Below are 19,920 nucleotides of genomic sequence, written 5' to 3'. Positions count from 1 at the left end.
AATTGTTTAAAATGGGTTAAAGACAAAAAAAAGACTATTTTGACTTTTGTGTATGAAGCACGTGCACCATTTTGTAGGCTTTGGAGCAAAAACTTAAAAATGTGCAAATTATGCATTTGGCCCTTATTGCAGATTCGATATACATTATACACACACACACACACACACACACACACATTAGGCCTGATTCACAAATTGTTGCCAGTGTTGATGAGGAGATGGGCTGGAGTCAAACGCTGATAATTCATGAAGAGGCACATACCTCTTCATGAATTAGGAGACTCAGACAGGCGTTATACACCTATATGTGCACCTCACCACAAATACTGCTCCAGTCCCCGCGTACTTGTGAATTTGAACAGAGGATGTCATGCCTCCATTCTGCCACAGCTCTGCCCATTGCGTTGGTGCAGGGAGAAACTGGTGTAATAACCCCAAAAGTAACATTTTGCAACTTTTCCAAACTTTGAAGCCAGAATTCTGGCATGTATACTTTGATGCATTAGGCCCCATTGTGTGTTTTCCACCTTCTTACATATGATTGGTTGTAGATAATGATATTAATGGCATGATTTTGGTTCATATGCATAATGTGAGGGCAAACTTAGAGTCTTAAAATGTACCAAATTTATCAAAGGAGTTCATGAGGGTTGATAAATCTGTCTAATTTTAAGACTGACTAGTCTGTTTTCCCTACCACAATTTTGGCTCAGTTTTTTGAGGCACTGCATTCCACATTAAGCCATGCCCATTTCAGTAAATAAATAGCATCTCATGCACATCATAAATATACATGCCAGTTAGGAAAGACAGCTTGTCAACAGAAATTATGGCAGAATTTAGCTTAGCAAAAATGTTCCATAGTTGTTTCAAGTAATAAAATTTACTTTAAGAATGAAGCATCTAATTCTGTGTGTAAAAATACAAAAACCAGCACTGAGTAATCCTTTCCAAACGACAGCAGCCAAGGCTCTTCGCCAGTCATTACACTGGCTGCCCATTCATTACAGGATACAATTCAAAGTACTTGTTCTCACCCACAAATCTCCACAGTGCGGCACCCCCAGACATCTCCTCCCTCATTTCTGTCTATCGGCCTAGCCGACCGCTGCGCTCTGCAAACGATTTTCGACTAACCTCTGCACTAATCCGTACCTCCCACTCCCGACTCCAAGACTTCTCCCGTGCTGCGCCAATCCTCTGGAATGCTCTACCCCAAGATATTAGGACCATCCACAACTTGCATAGCTTTAGGCGCTCACTCAAAACTCATTTGTTCAGAGCGGCCTATCACGTTCCCTAATCAGTCATTTTATGTTTGTGTGTGTGTGTAGCCCATTCACTATCTCATCTACCCCCCACCCCCTGAAGATGGCTGGACCATCATTGTAAATACATCATTGTAAATACACACCTGTACTTTGTATCTCCCCACCTCATTGTAGATTGTAAGCTCTCACGAGCAGGGTCGTCTTATTTTGCTTTATTGCTGTATTGTTAACATTACCTATGACTGTTGTGTTTGAAACTGTTAAACTGTAAAGCGCTGCGGAATATGTTGGCGCTATATAAATAAAGATTATTATTATTATTATTATTATTATTAAGGAGACAAAGATCCAAAATTGCAAATGCACATGATGTCAGGCTTAGACCCATGAGCGCCAAACTCATGCATAGAAAACGGCGTAGCACAGCACTCCAGTTGGTAGATAAATCTGTTCTTACATCACAAAAAACAGACTGCGTTTCCACTCTAAACGTGTTTATCAAGCTGACATGCAGTGAAAGAACATACAGACAGTGGGGATGAAATGTAGTAATCGAAATATGTCCTAAAATCCTGGATCCAAGAAGTGTTGTTTCTCCTTGCAGAGTGACATGTTTAGCACGTCGAGGTGAGGAGACTTAAAGCTGCAATGCTCCTCTGGGAAATATGCAAATTGGCTCTTCAGAGAGGAAGAGGACTAGAATTCTAGTGCCACCTATTGGAAGTAGCATTCCTAACAGTCAATGTCGACCCTTTAACGAGCCTTGTCACATGACTTAGGATAAAAGCCAAACCAGAATCTCAATTTTCAGACACTGTGTTTCGGGGTACTGCCCCTCGTCAGTGCAAAGCGGAGATCTGGTTTGGCTGATTGAGAGGCATCTGACTGGGATCCAAATAGTATTGTTTCTCCTTGCGGAGAGTGACAAGGCTCATTAAAGGGTTGACATTGACTGTTAGGATTGCTACTTCCAATAGGTGGCACTAGAGTTCTAGTCCTCTTCCTCTCTGAAGAGACAATTTGCATATTTCCAAAAATCTAAAAGCTTTAAACAAGATCTTTTACCTTAAGTAATCTTCCAGATTTCTCTTTCAGTGTATGTGTGGGCAGTTATTCTGCCCTTGCTATACTGCAAATTAGCTCTCCATAAACTTTGCCCTGATGAGCCTGTGATCGATTTGCATTTATATACTTCAGTCAGAGGCAGCGGACCTACCGTGGGGGCGGTTAGCAGCCTGAACCAATGATGTGTCTCAGACTACGTTAAACTCCTCGTAGACATGGCAGCCGAGCTGAAATCACAGATCAATGCTCTCACCTTCTAGAGTAGAGTTACAAATTAGCAAAGAAATTAACAGGTAGGCTTCCCTAATAGGTACTAACATTCTTGAGGTTAGGACAGTTTCCATATGTATTTTTTATGTATATTTTGTGATTACATTTTTAGGGATATACACATAAGGTATGCTTAAAATATTAAAACATGCCATGCTAATAAAAACAAACCTAGTAAGTAGTAGAATAAAAATACATTTATTGCTAGGACAATAACAATTTACAATAAGAAATTTGAAACAGAGTTTCATAAACCTACAAAGCACATATTGCTTGATGTTCACATCCAGTAAGCCTATGCTTGTCTCGTAACAAGTACATTCCAGGGAAAAAAAGTGAAAACACATTCTGGCGCTGACATTAGAGCTGACAAATTTTTGGTGATGTGTTCTAAAGAGTTTACAGCACTGCAGCATTATATCATCTATTAAGAGATTGCAAAATAAATTATATAATCACTCAAAGACTTCCCAGCTAAATACCGCTACAAATGAAGATACATTATCAACACAGTAACTGAAATAAGTATTCTTTATGGAAGCTGCTTGTTATATCAGTTTTTGGCAACACCAGCAGGAAGACCTTGTTAAATTTCTATATGCATAATCTCGGACACCTACATAGATAATATTTAACCAACTTTAACATTTATAAATTATTCTTTTAAAAAAGATATTTATAATCAACACACAAAATATACTTTCTTTTTAGCATGCAAGTATGTATGTATTTATTGGTATATATAGACATGTGTTGAATACTATAAATATATATATATATATATATATATATATATATATATATATATATATATATATATATATATATATATATATATATATATTAGGTCACTAAAATATATTACACTAACAAATAACCAGCTGAAATAAGTTTTTATTTTCTAACAAAGGCCCCGAAAGTATCACTTTATTTTTAGGTGGGTATTTTTTTTAATGTTTTTAAGAGTTACAGGCTATATAACATGCCAGAGATGCATCCAGAGTTCTGCAGCCTTTGGAAATAAAGTCTCTCATTTACAATGTTAAAAATAAATACATAAAAAAAAGAAAAAAAATATATATATATATGCACACACAGTTGTGTGAACAATTGTTTCCTTCATTCTGATTTCCTATTCTTGTGCATGTTTGTCACGCTTAAATGTTTCAGATCTCCAATCAAAGTAAAATATTATACAAAGATAACATAAGTAAACACAAAATGCAGCTTTTAAATGAAGAGCTTTATTATTATGGGAAAAATAAAACCAAACCTACAGGGCACTGTGTGAAAAAGTGATTCCTACCCCCAAAAAAGATAAATTAACTTTGGTTTATCACATATTTGGGAAGCCGAGTTCAAATTCCCTAGCCACACGCAGACCTGATTACTGCCACACCTGTTCTCAATCAAGAAATCACTTAAATAGGACCTGACAAAGTGAAGTAGACCTAAATCTTCAAAAGCTAGACATCATGCTGTGATCCAAAGAAATTCTGGAACAAATGAGAAACAAAGTATTTGAGATCTGTCAGTCTGGAAAAGTTTATTAAGCCCTTTCTCAAGCTTTGGGACTCCAGCGAACCACAGTGAGAACAATTATCCACAAATGGCGAAAACATAGAACAGTGGTGAACCTTCCTAGGAGTGACTGGCTGACTATAAATAACCCAAGAGCATAGCGATGACTCATCCAAGAGGTCACAATAGACCCCATAACAACATTCAAAGAACTGCAGGCTCACTTGCCTCAATTAAGTTCAGTGTTCATGATTCCACCATAAGAAAGAGACTGGGAAAAAAGGTCCTACATGGCAGAGTTCCAAGATGAAAACCACTGCCAAGCAAAGGCTTGCCAACAAAAAGGCTTGTCTCAGTTTTGCCAGAAAACATCTTGATGATCCCCAAGACTTTTGGGAGAATACTCTGTGGACTGACGAGACAGCAGTTGAACTTTTTGGAAGGTGTATGTCCCATTACATCTGGCATAGAAGTAACAGAGCATTTCAGTAAAGGAACATCATACCAACAGTAAAATGTGGTGGTAGTGTGATGGCCTAGGGCTGTTTTGCTGCTTCAGGACCTCGAAGACTTGTTGTGGTAATTGAAACCATGAATTCTGCTGTGTACCAAAAAATTATGAAGGACAAAGTTCATCTATCTGTTCATGACCTCAAACTGAAGCGCACTTAGGTTATGCAGCAGGACAATGATCCAAAACACACCAGCAAATCCACCTCTGAATGGCTTAAGAAAAACAAAATTAAGACTTTGGAGTGGCTTAGTCAAAGTTCTGACTTTAATCCAATTGAGATGCTGAGGCATGACCTTAAAAAGGCAGTTCATGCTTGGAAACCCTCCAATATGGCTAAATTACAACAATTCTGCAAAGATGAGTGGGCCAAAATTCCTCTGTGTAAAAGACTCATTGCCAGTTATCGCAAATGCTTTATTGCAGTTGTTGCTGCTAAGGGTGGCCTAACCAGTTATTAGGTTTAGGGTGCAATCACTTTTTCACACAGGACCCTGTAGGTTTGATTTTGTTTTTCCCTTAATAATAAACTGCATTTTGTGCTTACTTGTGTTATTTTTGTCTAATATTTAAATTTGTTTGGTGAACTGAAACATTTAAGTGACAAACATGCAAAAGAATAAGAAATCAGGAAGGAGGCAAACACTTTCTCACACAACTGTATATGATCCTTTCAACGTGTTGTAAATCAGTAGTGATGCAGGTCATGAGATGGCACCAATCAAATGAAAGAAAAGTGCAGATGAGAAGACAGAAAGCACTAAACCCCTGCATGAGCAACCACATAGGACGGTGTATCGACCCTTAGGCTTTATATAGATTTGTACACTTCTCTTTGCACGCGCTCATGCAGTAGCTGATGACTTTTGCTTTCTGAGCTGCACTATTCCATAAAGTCTGTGAGTGCTGTCAGTGTGACATGTATGGAATGAAATGCAGCATAGAAATTAAAGAGTTTATGTATTAAAGATGTTCAAAGATATAGATAGTGATGAGGAACATGATAGATGATAGATAGAAATATGTCAGTGTGATTTCTAATCAGTACTTTGCATGCTTATTTTTCTGTACTTGCATTTTTTATTTTAAATAAAGAAATAATTAAGTAAAAAAAATTGTGTGGGGTCCCCCGTAATTTTCATAACCAGCTGAGGAAAAGCCAATGGCTGGGGGCTGATGTTAATATTCTGGGAGGGGCCAATAGCCATAAAAATTCCCAGGCTGTTGATATCAGCTCACAGTTGTTTGCTTAGCTTGTTTAATCTGCACATGACCATTATTAAAGTGTTGTCAAAGACAAATACCAGAAAGTATTTAAAAAGTAGAAAAAATACCTATCAGCTCTCTCAAAGTGTAATGCAGCCCTGGGATCTTTCAATCGAGATAAGAATGGACATAAGGAGAAAATCCCAGCTGGAGGATGGGTGAGGCACAGGAGCAAAAGGAAAAATCCAGCAATCCCAAAAGAAAAAATATTGTATTTAAAACTTTACATTTAATGAAGGTAAAATACAATATTTTTCCTTTTTGGATTGCTGGATTTTACCTATTGCTTTTGTGCCTTACCCATCAAAACAGTAGCATTATTTAAAACATGATACACCAGAGATAAAAAAAACGCAGTGTCAAAAACACAATAAAAACGCATGTAAAAATACACAGTCAAAAAACACAATTTACATAATGGGCGTAAAAAATCTGTAATATCAAAAAACGCTCCAAATACTCATGGTGGGAATGTAGCTTAAATATTAAAAAGACTTATTAAATAAGTTTTGAAGCGCCACTCCAGTATTTTTATTTCATCACTGGAATGGTGCCCCACTAATGTAAGTTCTCTCCCCCTTGTAATATAGTTACCAGCTGCCGTCTTAAGCTGTTCCCAGCACCACTCTGGTCCCGATCCGCCATCTTGTGACCGCATCTTCTGATTGACTGGAAATCATAGGTAATGGTCACAAGCTTCCAAAGTAGATCTATGAGAGCCTCCTTCTGGCTTTCATAGACTTATATTTAGTGTTGCCTTCCAGATCGCTAACCAAATGCAGGTGTTAACCACCAGCAAGTCACAAAATGCAGGAGATTGACTGGAAAGGCGCCAGTGGTAAAAAATAAATAAAAATAAGATGAAGTGGTGCATGAACATTGAAAATATTCTCTGCTTGCTAAAAGATGTAAAAAGCTTGTTCTGGGAGGGGTCTGCATTCTGGAAAGTGTCTTTACTCCCAGCAGATGGATTACTTGTAAAAAAAAAATTCATTAATTTATGCTGAATGACAGGTAAAGATAATGATTTAAAGGGATCCTGTCACCCCGTTTTTTCGATATGATAAAAATATGGTTCAATAGGGCCTGAGCTCTGCTTTACATCAGTACCTTTCATATCCCCCGATTCCCCACCTTTGCTGCGAAAATACCTTAGTAATCTCTCCGTTTTCGTATGTCAATCACCCCGGTCCGGTCCGATGGGCGGGGCCTAATCGCAGATTCTCCCCACCTCCGGCTTTGCTCTACGAATCTTCTTTCCTTTCTTTGGCATCAGTTTCTGCAGTTGCGCATTGAATTAGAGTCTTGCACGTGCGCAATATCCTTTGACCAACTGTGGGCAAAGCATGAAATCATTATTGCGCACGCGCCGCCTTTTGACCCTACACTCTGTGCCCCGGAAGCATAGAAAGACTTCCGGGACACAGAACGTCAAGGAAAATGCCGGCGCATGAGCAATAATGATTTCATGCTTTGCCCACAGTTGGTCAAAGCATACTGCGCAGGCAAGAGACGCTAATTCAATGCGCAACCGCAGAAACTGACCGCGATCTGTGCTATTCACAGATCTAGTTACATCTGACACGGCAAGGAGCGGGGAGAGAGACAGCGATTAGGCCCCGCCCATCGGACCGGACTGGCGTGATTGACATAAGAAAACGGAGAGATTACTAAGGTATTTTTGCAGCAAAGGTGGGGAATCGGGGGATAGGAAAGGTACTGATGTAAAGCTGAGCTCAGGCCCTATTGAACCATATTTTTATCTCATATCGAAAAAACGGGGTGACAGGTTCCCTTTAAATGATTTCATACTCTAAGACGGCCGTATAACACGGACAACAAACGCACTGTAATGATCGGACTGGCTGGCGGCTCACCTGAACCAAGTGTGACAGCATGTATTTCTATGCAGCTGTCACGTTCAGGTCAGGAGAGCTGCCAGCCAGTCGGTGCACTGCGATGAGACTGTCGTCCGTGTTATACGGCCATCTGGTATTTAAAATAAATGGGCCATTATTCATCACTGTTTTACATCCAAGATTGATCAGTGCTTTAGTTCTTACTATCAGTGTTTTTTACAGAAAAAAAATGTTGCAATGCCTTTCCTATCCATTGCAATGTTATTCACAGTAAGGATGCTGATGCCATCCATGTGCTCTGTGACCGTCTCGTACCTATAGACTTGTATGAGTAATTGTGATCTGTGACTTGGATCAAACATGGACATGTCTCCATAACGCATGAACAACCATAGAGATTATAAAGGGAATGTGTCCTATCTATGAAAAATAGAACATATATCTGACACTTTGGTTATTTTTCTTCTGCATCCAATGTACCTTATCTTTGGGACCAAAACAAGACCTCTATTAGCAAGAAAAAGAAAACTCTTGCTAAAAAGTCCTTATGTCCTACATTCTGTAGTCAGGGGGATTGGCAGTGCACATATTTTGCTTTTTCCAGCTACTTCCGCCTGCTGCTCACAACACCGACAGCCACATATATCTGTCTTGACTGGCTTCTCTGCGCTCCGACTAGCTGATGTCCACCTTTACCCTCTTTGTGGCTTCTCTGCACTTTGACTACCTGCTTCCTCTCTCTGAATGGCTGTATTGTCTACTGCCTGACGCCCATCTTCTTCCTCCTTATGGCTCCTCTGCACTCTTAACGATCCCATTTACCCATTTCTGCCTCACATTTTGTAGAATTATGGTTTAAAATGTTACTAAGCTGCATTCCTCATACACTGCAAAAGACTTTTACTAGTGATGAGCGAGTATACTCGTTACTCGGGTTTCCCCGAGCACGCTCGGGTGGTCTCCGAGTATTTGTGAGTGCTCAGAGATTTAGTTTTCGTCACCACAGCTGCATGATTTGCAACTGCTAGACAGCCTGAATACATGTGGGGGTTACTTGTTTGTTAGGGAATTCCCACATGTATTCAGCCTGTCTAGCAGCAGCAAATCATGCAGCTGCGGCGACGAAAACGAAATCTCTGAAAAATACTCAGAGACCACCTGAGCATGCTCGGGGAAACTCGAGTAACGAGTATACTCGCTCATCACTAGCTTTTACAAATGTAATGAATGTTTTCTATTATCGAATGCTGATAATTCTTTATTTGGGCACCTCTAAACCTACAAATTTTTACTTATTATTTAAGCATTTGGTTTATGAAGACAGAGTCTGCTTTTACATGCACTTCTCGGTTCTCGGCTGTAGCCCTCCCAATCTACACTAGCACTACTGAAAATGTGTGAAAATATTATAACAATACAAAATCAGCCCCTTCATCTATCCTAAAAAACACCAAAAAATGGAGAAATTCCCTAAAGCATTTAGTGACATAGCCTTTCCACTTCCATACACCACCTGAAAAGCTTTACCTAGTATGAAATATTTTTTTCTCCTCTTTCCTGTGGTCTAATATCAGAGGTTCATCTTACTGTCAGGTGCACTGTATAGTTTTAAAAAATGTAGTATGTATTTTTTTCCATTAAAAGCATACACTGGAAGGAGATGGAAGCAGAATGTAACAACATAGAACAAAACATTTCAAAGACCTAGGATATACCGGACAATGTAACAAAAAACTTTAACAAAAATAATAAAAAAAGAAAATATATACTAATACAAAATCATCATTATCAAGTGTGATTTGTAAAATAAATGAACATGGTAATTACAGTGTATATAACCTTTTTATTATACAGGGCTGCATTGGATATAACAATTTAAATATAAATATGCCAGGTGCCAACATAAATGGTCAGGCTTTTCTACAGTACTTCAGAAACAACTAAAAAAATTTTTTTGTGAAGTATGCAATGTAAAATATGTGCACTATATAATAATATACCTACTATCTAGACTACTGATAAGATTGCTTGAGAACCCTACATATTCCACATGAAAAGAAGAGATTAACGCTTAGGTCTACTTTGTGATGTACTGCGTTGTATAGGTTATACATTTGTCCTCCTTGTATATGGTATGCTCATAGAATTTAATTGGTTGTCCTATTTCAGAAAACTAAAATAACAAACTGGGCTTTACATGCTCTCCCGGGGTCTTATGCTGTGTCTCTGCTGCTGCCCCATTCTCTGTTGTCTGACTGGAGCAGTGAAATCATTTCAACAGCACTGCAGCCAATCACTGAGTTCAATGGCACGTGCTGTGTACATTGGCAGAGCTGCTAAGCTTACTTATTGGCTGCAGCTTTGTCGATGAAATAATCACTGCTGCAAACAAATAAAGTTGCACTATGTAGTGCTAAGGCATATAAATATGAAATATATGAAATATGAATAGCATTACTGCTCTAGATAATAAGAAAAAAATGGAGATACTTAGCCCATAATTTGGCCAATTCATGCAAGCCCAGCAGCCAACGACAAGGCGATCTCCGATTTGCTGGGCACCTACCGTATTTTTCCGACCATAAGACGCACTTTTTTTCATCCAAATTTGGGAGGAAAGTGTGGGTGTGTCTTATGGTACGGATGTAGCATGTGGGGAGGGGGGCAGCAGTGAGTGGGATCGCACTGTTATCCCACTTCAGGATGTCCCCGCTGCCCGGAATCAGCGCTGGGAAAACCATGTGGTCCCGATGATTAAGTGCAGTGAATATTCATTAGCGGCTCCCCGCCCACAGATCAGCTGAGCGGTGAGCCGGGAGCAGCAAATGAATACTGCACTTAAGCAGGGACACGCATGGCTTCCTCAGCGCTGATTGCTGCAGCAGCTAGGGAGATTTGTGTGTCCGGGGGAGGAGGCAGCAACAGCAGCAGGGGCCAGAGCGGAGAGGAGATCGCTGTATACCTGCCTGCCATGCCTGGATGCCGAGTGCTGTGCACAAACAGGACCCGTGTGATGTCAGGAGTGGGCGGGCTGGAGCATCACATGGCAGCTCAGAGCCCTTCCTCTTCTTGACATCATCAGAGATCCTTCACACTCCAACACTAGAATCTGCAGGCTTCCTCAAAACCTGTGCTGTGGAGAGGCAACAAGAGGGAGGGCTCTGTGTGTGCAGTCATGGGATGCTTTTACCTCACCACAGTGGCTGGCAGGCTGCCACAATTAAGAGGTAAGTCTTTACAAAACACAATAAAGCACTCTGCCACTCCTGTGGTGAACTATAACTCCCAACATGTCATAGGATCTGCAGGACATGCTGGGAGTTATAGTTCTCCCATGGGATTTTAAAGCAGCACTCCAGTGCTATTTTGCAGTGCTGGAGTGGTGCTTTCAATATCAGCCCTGTGCCCCCATTCTTATACTCACCCTCCAGCATCTTCATATAGTACTGTACAGACACCACACTGGTCCCGCAGCTTCCAACATAATAACATACTATTATATGTAATAACACCACATATAATAGTATGTTATTTATGTTATTAAATATTTTACCACATTTTATTGCTTCAAATATTTTTTTTCCCTATTTTCCACCTCTAAAACCTGGGTGCGCCTTATAGTCCGGTGCGTCTTATAGTCCGAAAAATACGGTATCTAGTGTGCATACCTCTCTTAGTCTAAAGCCTGAATTTATGGGTAGGTAGGATCTTACTGCAATTAAAACCTCCACATGCTGGAGGGCGGAGTGCTCGGTCAGAGGGCTGACATACAAATAACAAAAGACTGACTGGCACTTCCAAATCAGAAAACTGCTGTGTACAGGTGCGAACTAGGAGTAGCCATCTCTATACATAACAAAGAAATACAGTTGCACTCTGTAGAGCTAAAGGATGCTTTGAACTGGAAGAGTAAGTAAAGCACGGTCTGTATGAACTGCGTATGAGAACGTGAGTTTTATGAAAGGGGACACCTATTTAACGTTATTCCCTGCAGACATTGATGTTCATGTTTTTACTTTCAGAACACAAAACTAATATCCGATTGATATGATGATCACAATGGATATAGTTTTTATAGCCTTGTCTGGATCAACACAGTGGCTGACATCAATGAAGTTTTACCTACAGCTCTGGCAAAAATTAAGAGACCAGAGATGTTCAGTTTGTCTGATTTTTCTCTTTATAGGCATATTTGAGTAAAATGTAAATTGTTCTTTTATTCTATAAACTGCTGACGACATGTCTCCGAATTTCCAAGCAATACATTTTGTATTTTTTTTCTGAAAAGGAGAAGTGGTCAAAATTACAAAAAAAACAGTGCTTTCAGATCTCAAATAATGCAAAGAAAACAAGTTCATAATCATTTAGAAACAACAATTCTAATGTTTTATCTCAGGAAGAGTCCAGAAATCAATATTTTGTGGAATAACCATGATCTTTAATCACAGCTTTCATGCGTCTTGGCATACTTTCCACCAGTCTTTCACACTGCTTCTGGCACAAAAATGTAAGCAGTTCTTCTTTATTTGATGGCGTGTGACTATCCATCATCCTCTTGATTACATTCCAGAGGTTTTCAATGGGGTTTAGGTCTGGAGATTGGGCTGCCCATGACAGGGTTCTGATGTGGTGGTCTCTTAGTTTTGGACAGAGCTGTATATTTTACGACTATTTATTTTGCAACATCAAGAATTTAAAGCAATAGAAAACTATATTATGTTAACTGAAACAGGAGGGGATATTTTTAAATCTTTAAAAAATAAATAGGCTGATCAAAATCATAATTTGTAACTCTGTTACTCATATTTTATGAAAATAAAAGTTTAAATATTGACATTTTTTCACCTAAATTGAACAAACTATATATATTTTTAAAATTCTGAAACTAAACATAATGCAAATACACCACCATCGACCAAAGTCGAGTTGACACACAACCACGCTGAACATTAATACTTCTAAACTGCATAGTAATACCTAACTTAGAAGGAGTTTCTGTATCTGATCTCTAGAGCCCATTTCTGTGTGCAGTTATATAGCAATATTGTGATCTACAAGCACATTGTAAAGGAGATGCTACATAAAAATGTCATAAAGGAAGACAATATAATGTAAAGAAATACCGCTACACAAGGTGCAAAACATGAAAAGAGAAAATTGGTCTATTTTGTTTTGCTGAAAAGTGAATCTTCTATAGGCTTTATTTGGGACCAAGTCTTGGTCAACATTTCTTGATTCGAAGCCTCTAAAAAATAACATATTCCTGGAATTTCAGCTGGAAAGTTTGGAGGAAGGTCTTCCCTTGATCGCGGTATAAACCTGAATCCTCTGAAATCCTTAAGCAAGCTGGAAGAATATTTTATAAGAATCACAAAATAGAATGCAATTCATATGTTGTCAACAGATAAATGTAGTACAACATACTAATAAGTGGTATTTAGTAATACGTTAATATTTTTAAAGTGGCAACCCAAAAATCTCAGTAGTTTTCTAAATTTAGAGAATGTCGAATGTGAAGGTGTCAGTATAAGGACGGAGTATTTGATATCTCCATCTTACTACACGACTGTGAAAGAGTACAGGCTGGTCCATTAAAGGGACACTGTCACCCCCCCCAGCCGTTATAAACTAAAAGAGCCACCTTGTGCAGCAGTAATGCTGCAGTCTAACAAGGTGGCTCTTTTAGTTTTTGATTCAATTATTACCTCAATAAAGCGTTTTAAAAATTGGCCACAAATACCAGATATTGTATCTGGAGGCGGTCCGAATCATCCTCTAGCAATCTCCCAACTGCCGTCACTCTTCTCTTCAGGGGCGATGGTCGCCGCCCCCTGCGCGCTGTTGCTTCTTAAATCCGGCGCCTGCGCTGTGCGTGCCTGCCTGGGGCCCGCACTGTGTTATTCATTATGCACAGTGCGGGGCTGGGGTTCCTGGGCATGCGCACTGTGCTTGTCAGACGGTCCCCCGCCTTCCAGCATTGCCGGAATATACAGGTTTCACTGCCGACGTTTTGAACAGCCACAAGAACAACGCTGGAAGGCGGGGGACCGGGGGAGCGTCTGACAAGCGCAGTGCGCATGCCCAGGAACCCCAGCCCCGCACTGTGCATAATGAATAACACAGTGCGGGGCAGGGTTTCAGTAACAGGGTGGCCGCACTGCCCGCACAGGCGCAGTCAGGCACCCGGCATCTGAGCTGTGACTGACAATGAAGACTGCGCAGGCCCCAGGCAGGCACGCACAGCGCAGGCGCCGAATTTAAGAAGCAAAAGCGCGAAGGGGGCGGCGACCATCGCCCCTGAAGAGAAGAGTGACGGCAGTTGGGAGATTGATAGAGGATGATTCGGACCGCCTCCAGGTACAATATCTGGTATTTGTGGCCAATTTTTAAAACGCTTTATTGAGGTAATAAATGAATCAAAAACTAAAAGAGCCACCTTGTTAGACTGCAGCATTACTGCTGCACAAGGTGGCTCTTTTAGTTTATAACGGCTGGGGGGGGGGGTGACAGTGGCCCTTTAATGTTCTCATTCGGATGGTCTTATAGCAGGGGCTTGAATGAAACTAGTAGGACAGATCTTTCCATTACAATTGACCCACTCCCAAAATTTAGTAGGATGTTGACCAAAGCAGAAATTAATACAAATATAAAACAAAAATGTTTAAAAAAGGATTTCAGGTAGATATTTTATTTTGTTCTTCTTTTCCCAAAAGGTTTCTCTACCTTGGTCTTATGATCTACCAACAACCCAGAATATTTGGTACTCTGGCTACTATCAGCATCCGGGCATTTACTGAGTTACGGACACACAGAGAAGCTCACCTATATGTCGTGGGGCTGACGTTTATGTTCCTAGGTATACTGCAAGATTCAAACTTATTGGCAAGTGTGACATTATTTCCAAAAAGGCAGTATCGAGGCATTCTTACACCGACAACCCCAGCAAACACTGAACCAGAGTGGAGTCCTATACGCATCTATAAAAAAGGGAACACAAAGAAAACAACTACTAATAATATATATCACAGTTGTACACCATTTAGTATTAACATAGCAGTTAATCTCAAGACATATTGTTTAGTTGTTTTCCTAAAAATGTAGATAAATTGAAATCTCCCAAAAAGTTTATCTAAACCAGATTTCCTGTAACATATTTTAAGTTCCACCATACATTTATATACACTGTCCATCTTCTTTTAGTGGACCAACCCATGGAAGACCACTTTTCATTATAATTCTGAGTGGTTGTCTCAAAGTAGTTTTGATACATTGAAATAATGCTGACATATAGATCTTTAGATCTATATTATAATGAGGTGTGCCAATAATGTTATCGTAACGCACTCAAAGTTTTTCCTCAGGTAATCCAATATAATTCATAAGAAGCTGTTACATTCCCTATCATACTATATATTACAAAGGGATTTATTCCCTTCAAGCAATGCTCTTATGAGAAAATAGTGTTCCTCACCGAGGTACCATACAAAAGCACACAAACCTCATAATGGGCCATTATACAGACCACGAGGCTTTCATGTGATAAATGTAAAAAATACCAAAAAGTTAGGCATTAGACAAAGAAGGTGAAAAAATTAGGGATCAAATATAATCAGAGCAATCATATGTGAGATGATATTTATAGCAGGTAAGTAAGGAATTAAAAGATAAGTATCTCAATGACTTCTAAGTGCCTTCATAGTAACTGACCTTTATGGGTTCACCATGAGGAGACATGACTTTATCTGAGAGCTCCATCATTTTTAAAGCCATCAGAGCAACTTGAAAGGCATGTGTCTCACTATCCTTATGCAGTCCCCCAGCCACACAGTAAGCATCTCCAATAGTTTCCACCTATTAAAATTAAAAGAATTCATTGTAAATACTTGCTTTAACACGCCATATACATATATGCAGAAGGTCATAAGTTTTGATAAATAAAATTGGTGTTGTAACAGTCTTGGAGAACCAGGGGTCACAAAACATCATGTTCTAGGAGGTTTGCTTTTATGCAATTCTATAAATATATTAGTTTCCATAAAAGCTTTGTTTCTATTTCTACAAAATTGTTAGTGGTATGACAGATTTATTACGATATGGTATGATCCATTTTATATTTTGCTAAGCATATCAAGTGTAACATTTGGAAATGTTTTCTGAAATAGAATAGTGCAGCAGATCTCTGGATGTACAACTGGGTGTCTACTCTTCCATGTCTCTCTATTACAAATATTACTTTGCATACTTACTGTTAGGAAATAATAATACGAATTGTAGCCTTACAGAAGTCACATTGAAGAGGACCTGTCACCATTTCAGAAGTGGTCAGTCTTTGCTCTTATTTTATTCCAGCAGCTTTCCCGTGAGAATTCCATTATATATATATATACCGTATATATATATATATACCGTATATATATATATATATATATATATATATATATATATATATATATAAATCCAATACACAGTATCTCGGTTATAGCCATTTTATTTAGTGCTAATTTTTATGGTCTTCACAAGTGGGAGTTGATTATAAGGTATCTTTGGGGCTGTGCATTATTGCTCTGTGAGCCACACCCGCTTGGAAAAAGACCATAAAAATTAGCATTAAATTGATAGGTTCGCTGACAGTCTGTAGATCCTTTTCCAGTTATATAGACATGTAACTGGCGCATAATTTGCCTATTTATTAAAAAACAAGAAAAAAAACCTGCTGCATGCTTAGGGTACCGTCTCACAATGGCACTTTGGTCGCTACGACGGCACGATCTGTGACGCTCCAGCGTCGCTCCAATATCGCTCCTGTGTCGTAGACAGTGGTCACACTTTGCAATGCACGACGCTGGAACGATAATTTCATGACGTATTTGCGATGTAGAAGCCGTTGGTTACTGTGCGCACGTCGTATACAACCTTTGTTACACGATGCGATCATGCCGCCACAGCGGGACACTTGACGACGAAAGAAAGTTTCAAACGATCTGCTACGACGTACGATTCTCAGCGGGGTCCCTGATCGCAGTAGCGTGTCAGACACTACGATATCGTAACGATATCGCTAGAACGTCACGGATCGTGCCTTCGTAGCGACCAAAGTGCCACTGTGAGACAGTACCCTAAAACTCAGATTTGGGAAAACCTACCTGACATTGAAGGAGGAGAGACCCCACTGCATGCTGGGCACCACAATTACCCAGATATTCATCCTGACACCCAGGGATAATCCTGCAAAGGTCCTATTCATTAGGAAGTAATTAATGCTGAATATCACTGGTTAAAGTGATGCTAATTATGTGCTTGGTTGTGTATGCACAGAACTCTTTTTTCAAACAATTTACGGGGAGCAGGAGTGGCCAAAACTCATTAATTGTTTATGTATTATGCATTGCTTATATAGCGCTATCATATTCTGCATCACTTTACAGACATTATCATTGTTGTCCCCAATGGGGCTCACAGTCTAAATTCCCTATCTGTATGTCTTTGGAGTGTTGGAGGAAACCAAAGTACTTGGCGGAAACCCACACAAACATGGGTTGAACATACGAACTCCTTACACATGTTGTCCTTGATGGTGTTTGAACCTAGGACTCCAGCGCTAACCACTGAAACACCATGCTGCCCAATAATGAGGATTGAACAGTACAAGCTCCCTAACCTCCCTAAAGGTTCCTATGGTCTGACTGCTACAAGTCATATTTGTCAATGATGTTAACAGCATCATGAGCAAGATGGTTATCCCCAAAGATATGCAGAAAATAGAATAAACAAAATTGTAAAAATAAAAAAATGAATCTACCTCAGTATCTGGTTTTATTAGTAAAAAATAAAGGTAAAACATTTTCATTACAGATTCAATTAACGGCAACTCATGTACTGTAATTCAAATTAATACTCAACTATGTGCTAGAGGGCCAGCGAAGCGGACAGAATGGGAGAGGTTCTTGTATAGCAGATCTCTGCATTTCCTTAGGCCAGTTGCCTGTGGCTGTATTTACTTGTCTGTTTATGGACTATCCTCGTATTTGCCTATGAGGTTGAAAATTTGACAGTCTATCCATTGAAGTCTGCATATGGATCCTGACATAAGGCCGTCTGAACCTATATGGACATGATTCTGCTTGTTACCATCTGTTAAAGGACCATGGACTTGGTCACATACAGTAAGGTCCAGAAATATTTGGACAGTGATCGAATCTTTGTGATTTGGGCTCTGCATGCTACTATTTTGGATTTAAAATGAAACAACTGAGATGCAATTGAAGTACAGACTTCCAGGTTTAACAGCTTGAACAAAAATATCCTGTTAAATATTTAGGTATTGCAAGCATATTTCCACAGAGCCTCCTCATTTCAGGGGCTCAAAAGTACCGTAATTGGACAATTTAATTTAACTTTACCATAAATAAAATGTTCATTTTTCATACACTGTACAGAATCCTGTACAAGAAATGACTTTCTTACATCAGGAAGCCATAGTCGTCACTAAATGCTGGGTTTGCTCCTTTGTGATGCTTTGCCAGGTCTTTATTTGCAGCTGGCTTCAGTTGTTTGTGTGTCTTACTGCCTTAACTGTTGTCTTAAACGTGTAAAATGCCTGCTTGAAGTAGTTGAGATCTGGTGAATGACTCGGCCATTGCAGGATATTCCAAGTCTTTATCTTAAAGCTCCTGGGTTGCTTTTGCAGTATGTTTTAGGTCTTTGTCCATCTGTACTGTGAAGCGCCGTCCAATCAACATTGCTGCATTTTTGTTGAATCTGAGCCGAAAGTACCGTTCTGTACACTAAAGAATTCATCCAGTTTCTTCTGTCTTCAGTCACAACATCAATAAACATTAGTGACCTAGTTTCATTAGAAGCCATGCATGCCCATGCCATCACACTGCCTCTGCCATGTTTTACACAGGATGTGGTATGCTTTTGCACATGGCCATTCCAAGCCTTCTTCATACTTTCTTTTTCCCCATCCTTCTGGTACAGGTTGACCCTGGTTTCATATGATCAACAAATGTTTTTTTGCAGAATTGGGCAGTCTACTCCGGCCTATTTTTAACGCTGATTAATGGTTTGTACCTTGTGGTGAACCCTCTGTATTTAATCCTATTAAGTCGTCTCTTTATGGTAGACTTAGATACTGAAACACCTACTTCCTGAATAATGTTCTTCATTTGAGTGGATGTTGTGAAGGGGTTTTTCTTCACCATGGAAAGGATTCTGCCATCATCCACCACTGTTGTCTTCCTTGGACGTCCAGGCCTTTTTGAGTTCCTGAGCTCATCAGTGCTGAGAAAATTATTTCCAAATAGACTTATAAGGCAAAAAAATCATGAATGTTAATATGAAACCTTATATACCACAGATATTTAAGATAAAACTTAATTTTTTAGGCATAATAAAAGTTAAGACATTACCATACGTAAACCAAACAACCATGGTGGCTACCATCACCCTATATGATTATCACCTATTATCACATGCCTACCTATCAGCGGAGGTTGGCACCTTAAACACAATACAAGAATGGTGCCCCCGCTCCTCGGTGGCTAGCCCTAAAACTTCTAGATGTCCCTATATTGGTGGATCACATAGTCACCCATTTAAACAAAACATGGAAAGGAGTGTATAGGGATTGCCATTCGAGGACTAATATTGAGGTAGGCAAAAAAAGAAAGCATTTGCAAAAAAGAGAGGTGAACTTGGCAACACAACAATAAAGTGACAAGTGCATTCACTAAGTACCTTGCTATACTGCTCCCTATTTCTGTATAGCCTTCCTAAAGCAGAGGTTGGCACCCTACTTGTCAGCGGAATGGCGCCCCCGCTCCACGGCGGCTGTCCCTTGGGGTCCCTAATATCACTCAAATGTTAACATAAGGACAGCCATTAAACAATTCGCAAAGCAAATAAACAAAAAATGCCAGAAAGACAGATAAGAAGACCTTAAATGGCACATATTGCACAGGATAGGTACTGAATGTTGATAACAGTAAGCTTAAAGGTACTTAAGATTTGTTGATATTCATAAAACCTCAACGTGCTTCTCCATGGCGGATCATCAGGAGGTAAGATGTAAAGATGCTGCATGGTAGCCATCTAAAACCCTTCTAAATATATAGATAAGCACATTAAAGAGACACACAGACTTCCTCCATAGACT

General features: G+C 39.5%; 1 protein-coding gene across 1 annotated transcript in view; it reads right to left on the bottom strand.

The window, feature by feature from the left end:
- Positions 1–9,725: 9,725 nt before the first annotated feature.
- Positions 9,726–19,920, bottom strand: part of GUCY1A1 (guanylate cyclase 1 soluble subunit alpha 1) — a 103,527-nt gene continuing 93,332 nt past the window's right edge. The window contains exons 6-8 of the mRNA XM_077279394.1: positions 15,471–15,614; positions 14,586–14,740; positions 9,726–13,109 (exon numbers count right to left, since the gene is read on the bottom strand). Of these exons, the coding sequence (XP_077135509.1) occupies positions 12,926–13,109; positions 14,586–14,740; positions 15,471–15,614 (483 nt within the window). The 3' untranslated portion in view covers positions 9,726–12,925. The remainder of the gene's footprint in view (positions 13,110–14,585; positions 14,741–15,470; positions 15,615–19,920) is intronic.

Source organism: Ranitomeya variabilis, chromosome 1 (assembly GCF_051348905.1).
Source record: "Ranitomeya variabilis isolate aRanVar5 chromosome 1, aRanVar5.hap1, whole genome shotgun sequence".
NCBI classification, from domain to species: domain Eukaryota; kingdom Metazoa; phylum Chordata; class Amphibia; order Anura; family Dendrobatidae; genus Ranitomeya; species Ranitomeya variabilis.
The sequence above is the reverse complement of the archived record's forward strand: the minus strand, read 5'-3'. Positions and strand labels throughout refer to the sequence as shown.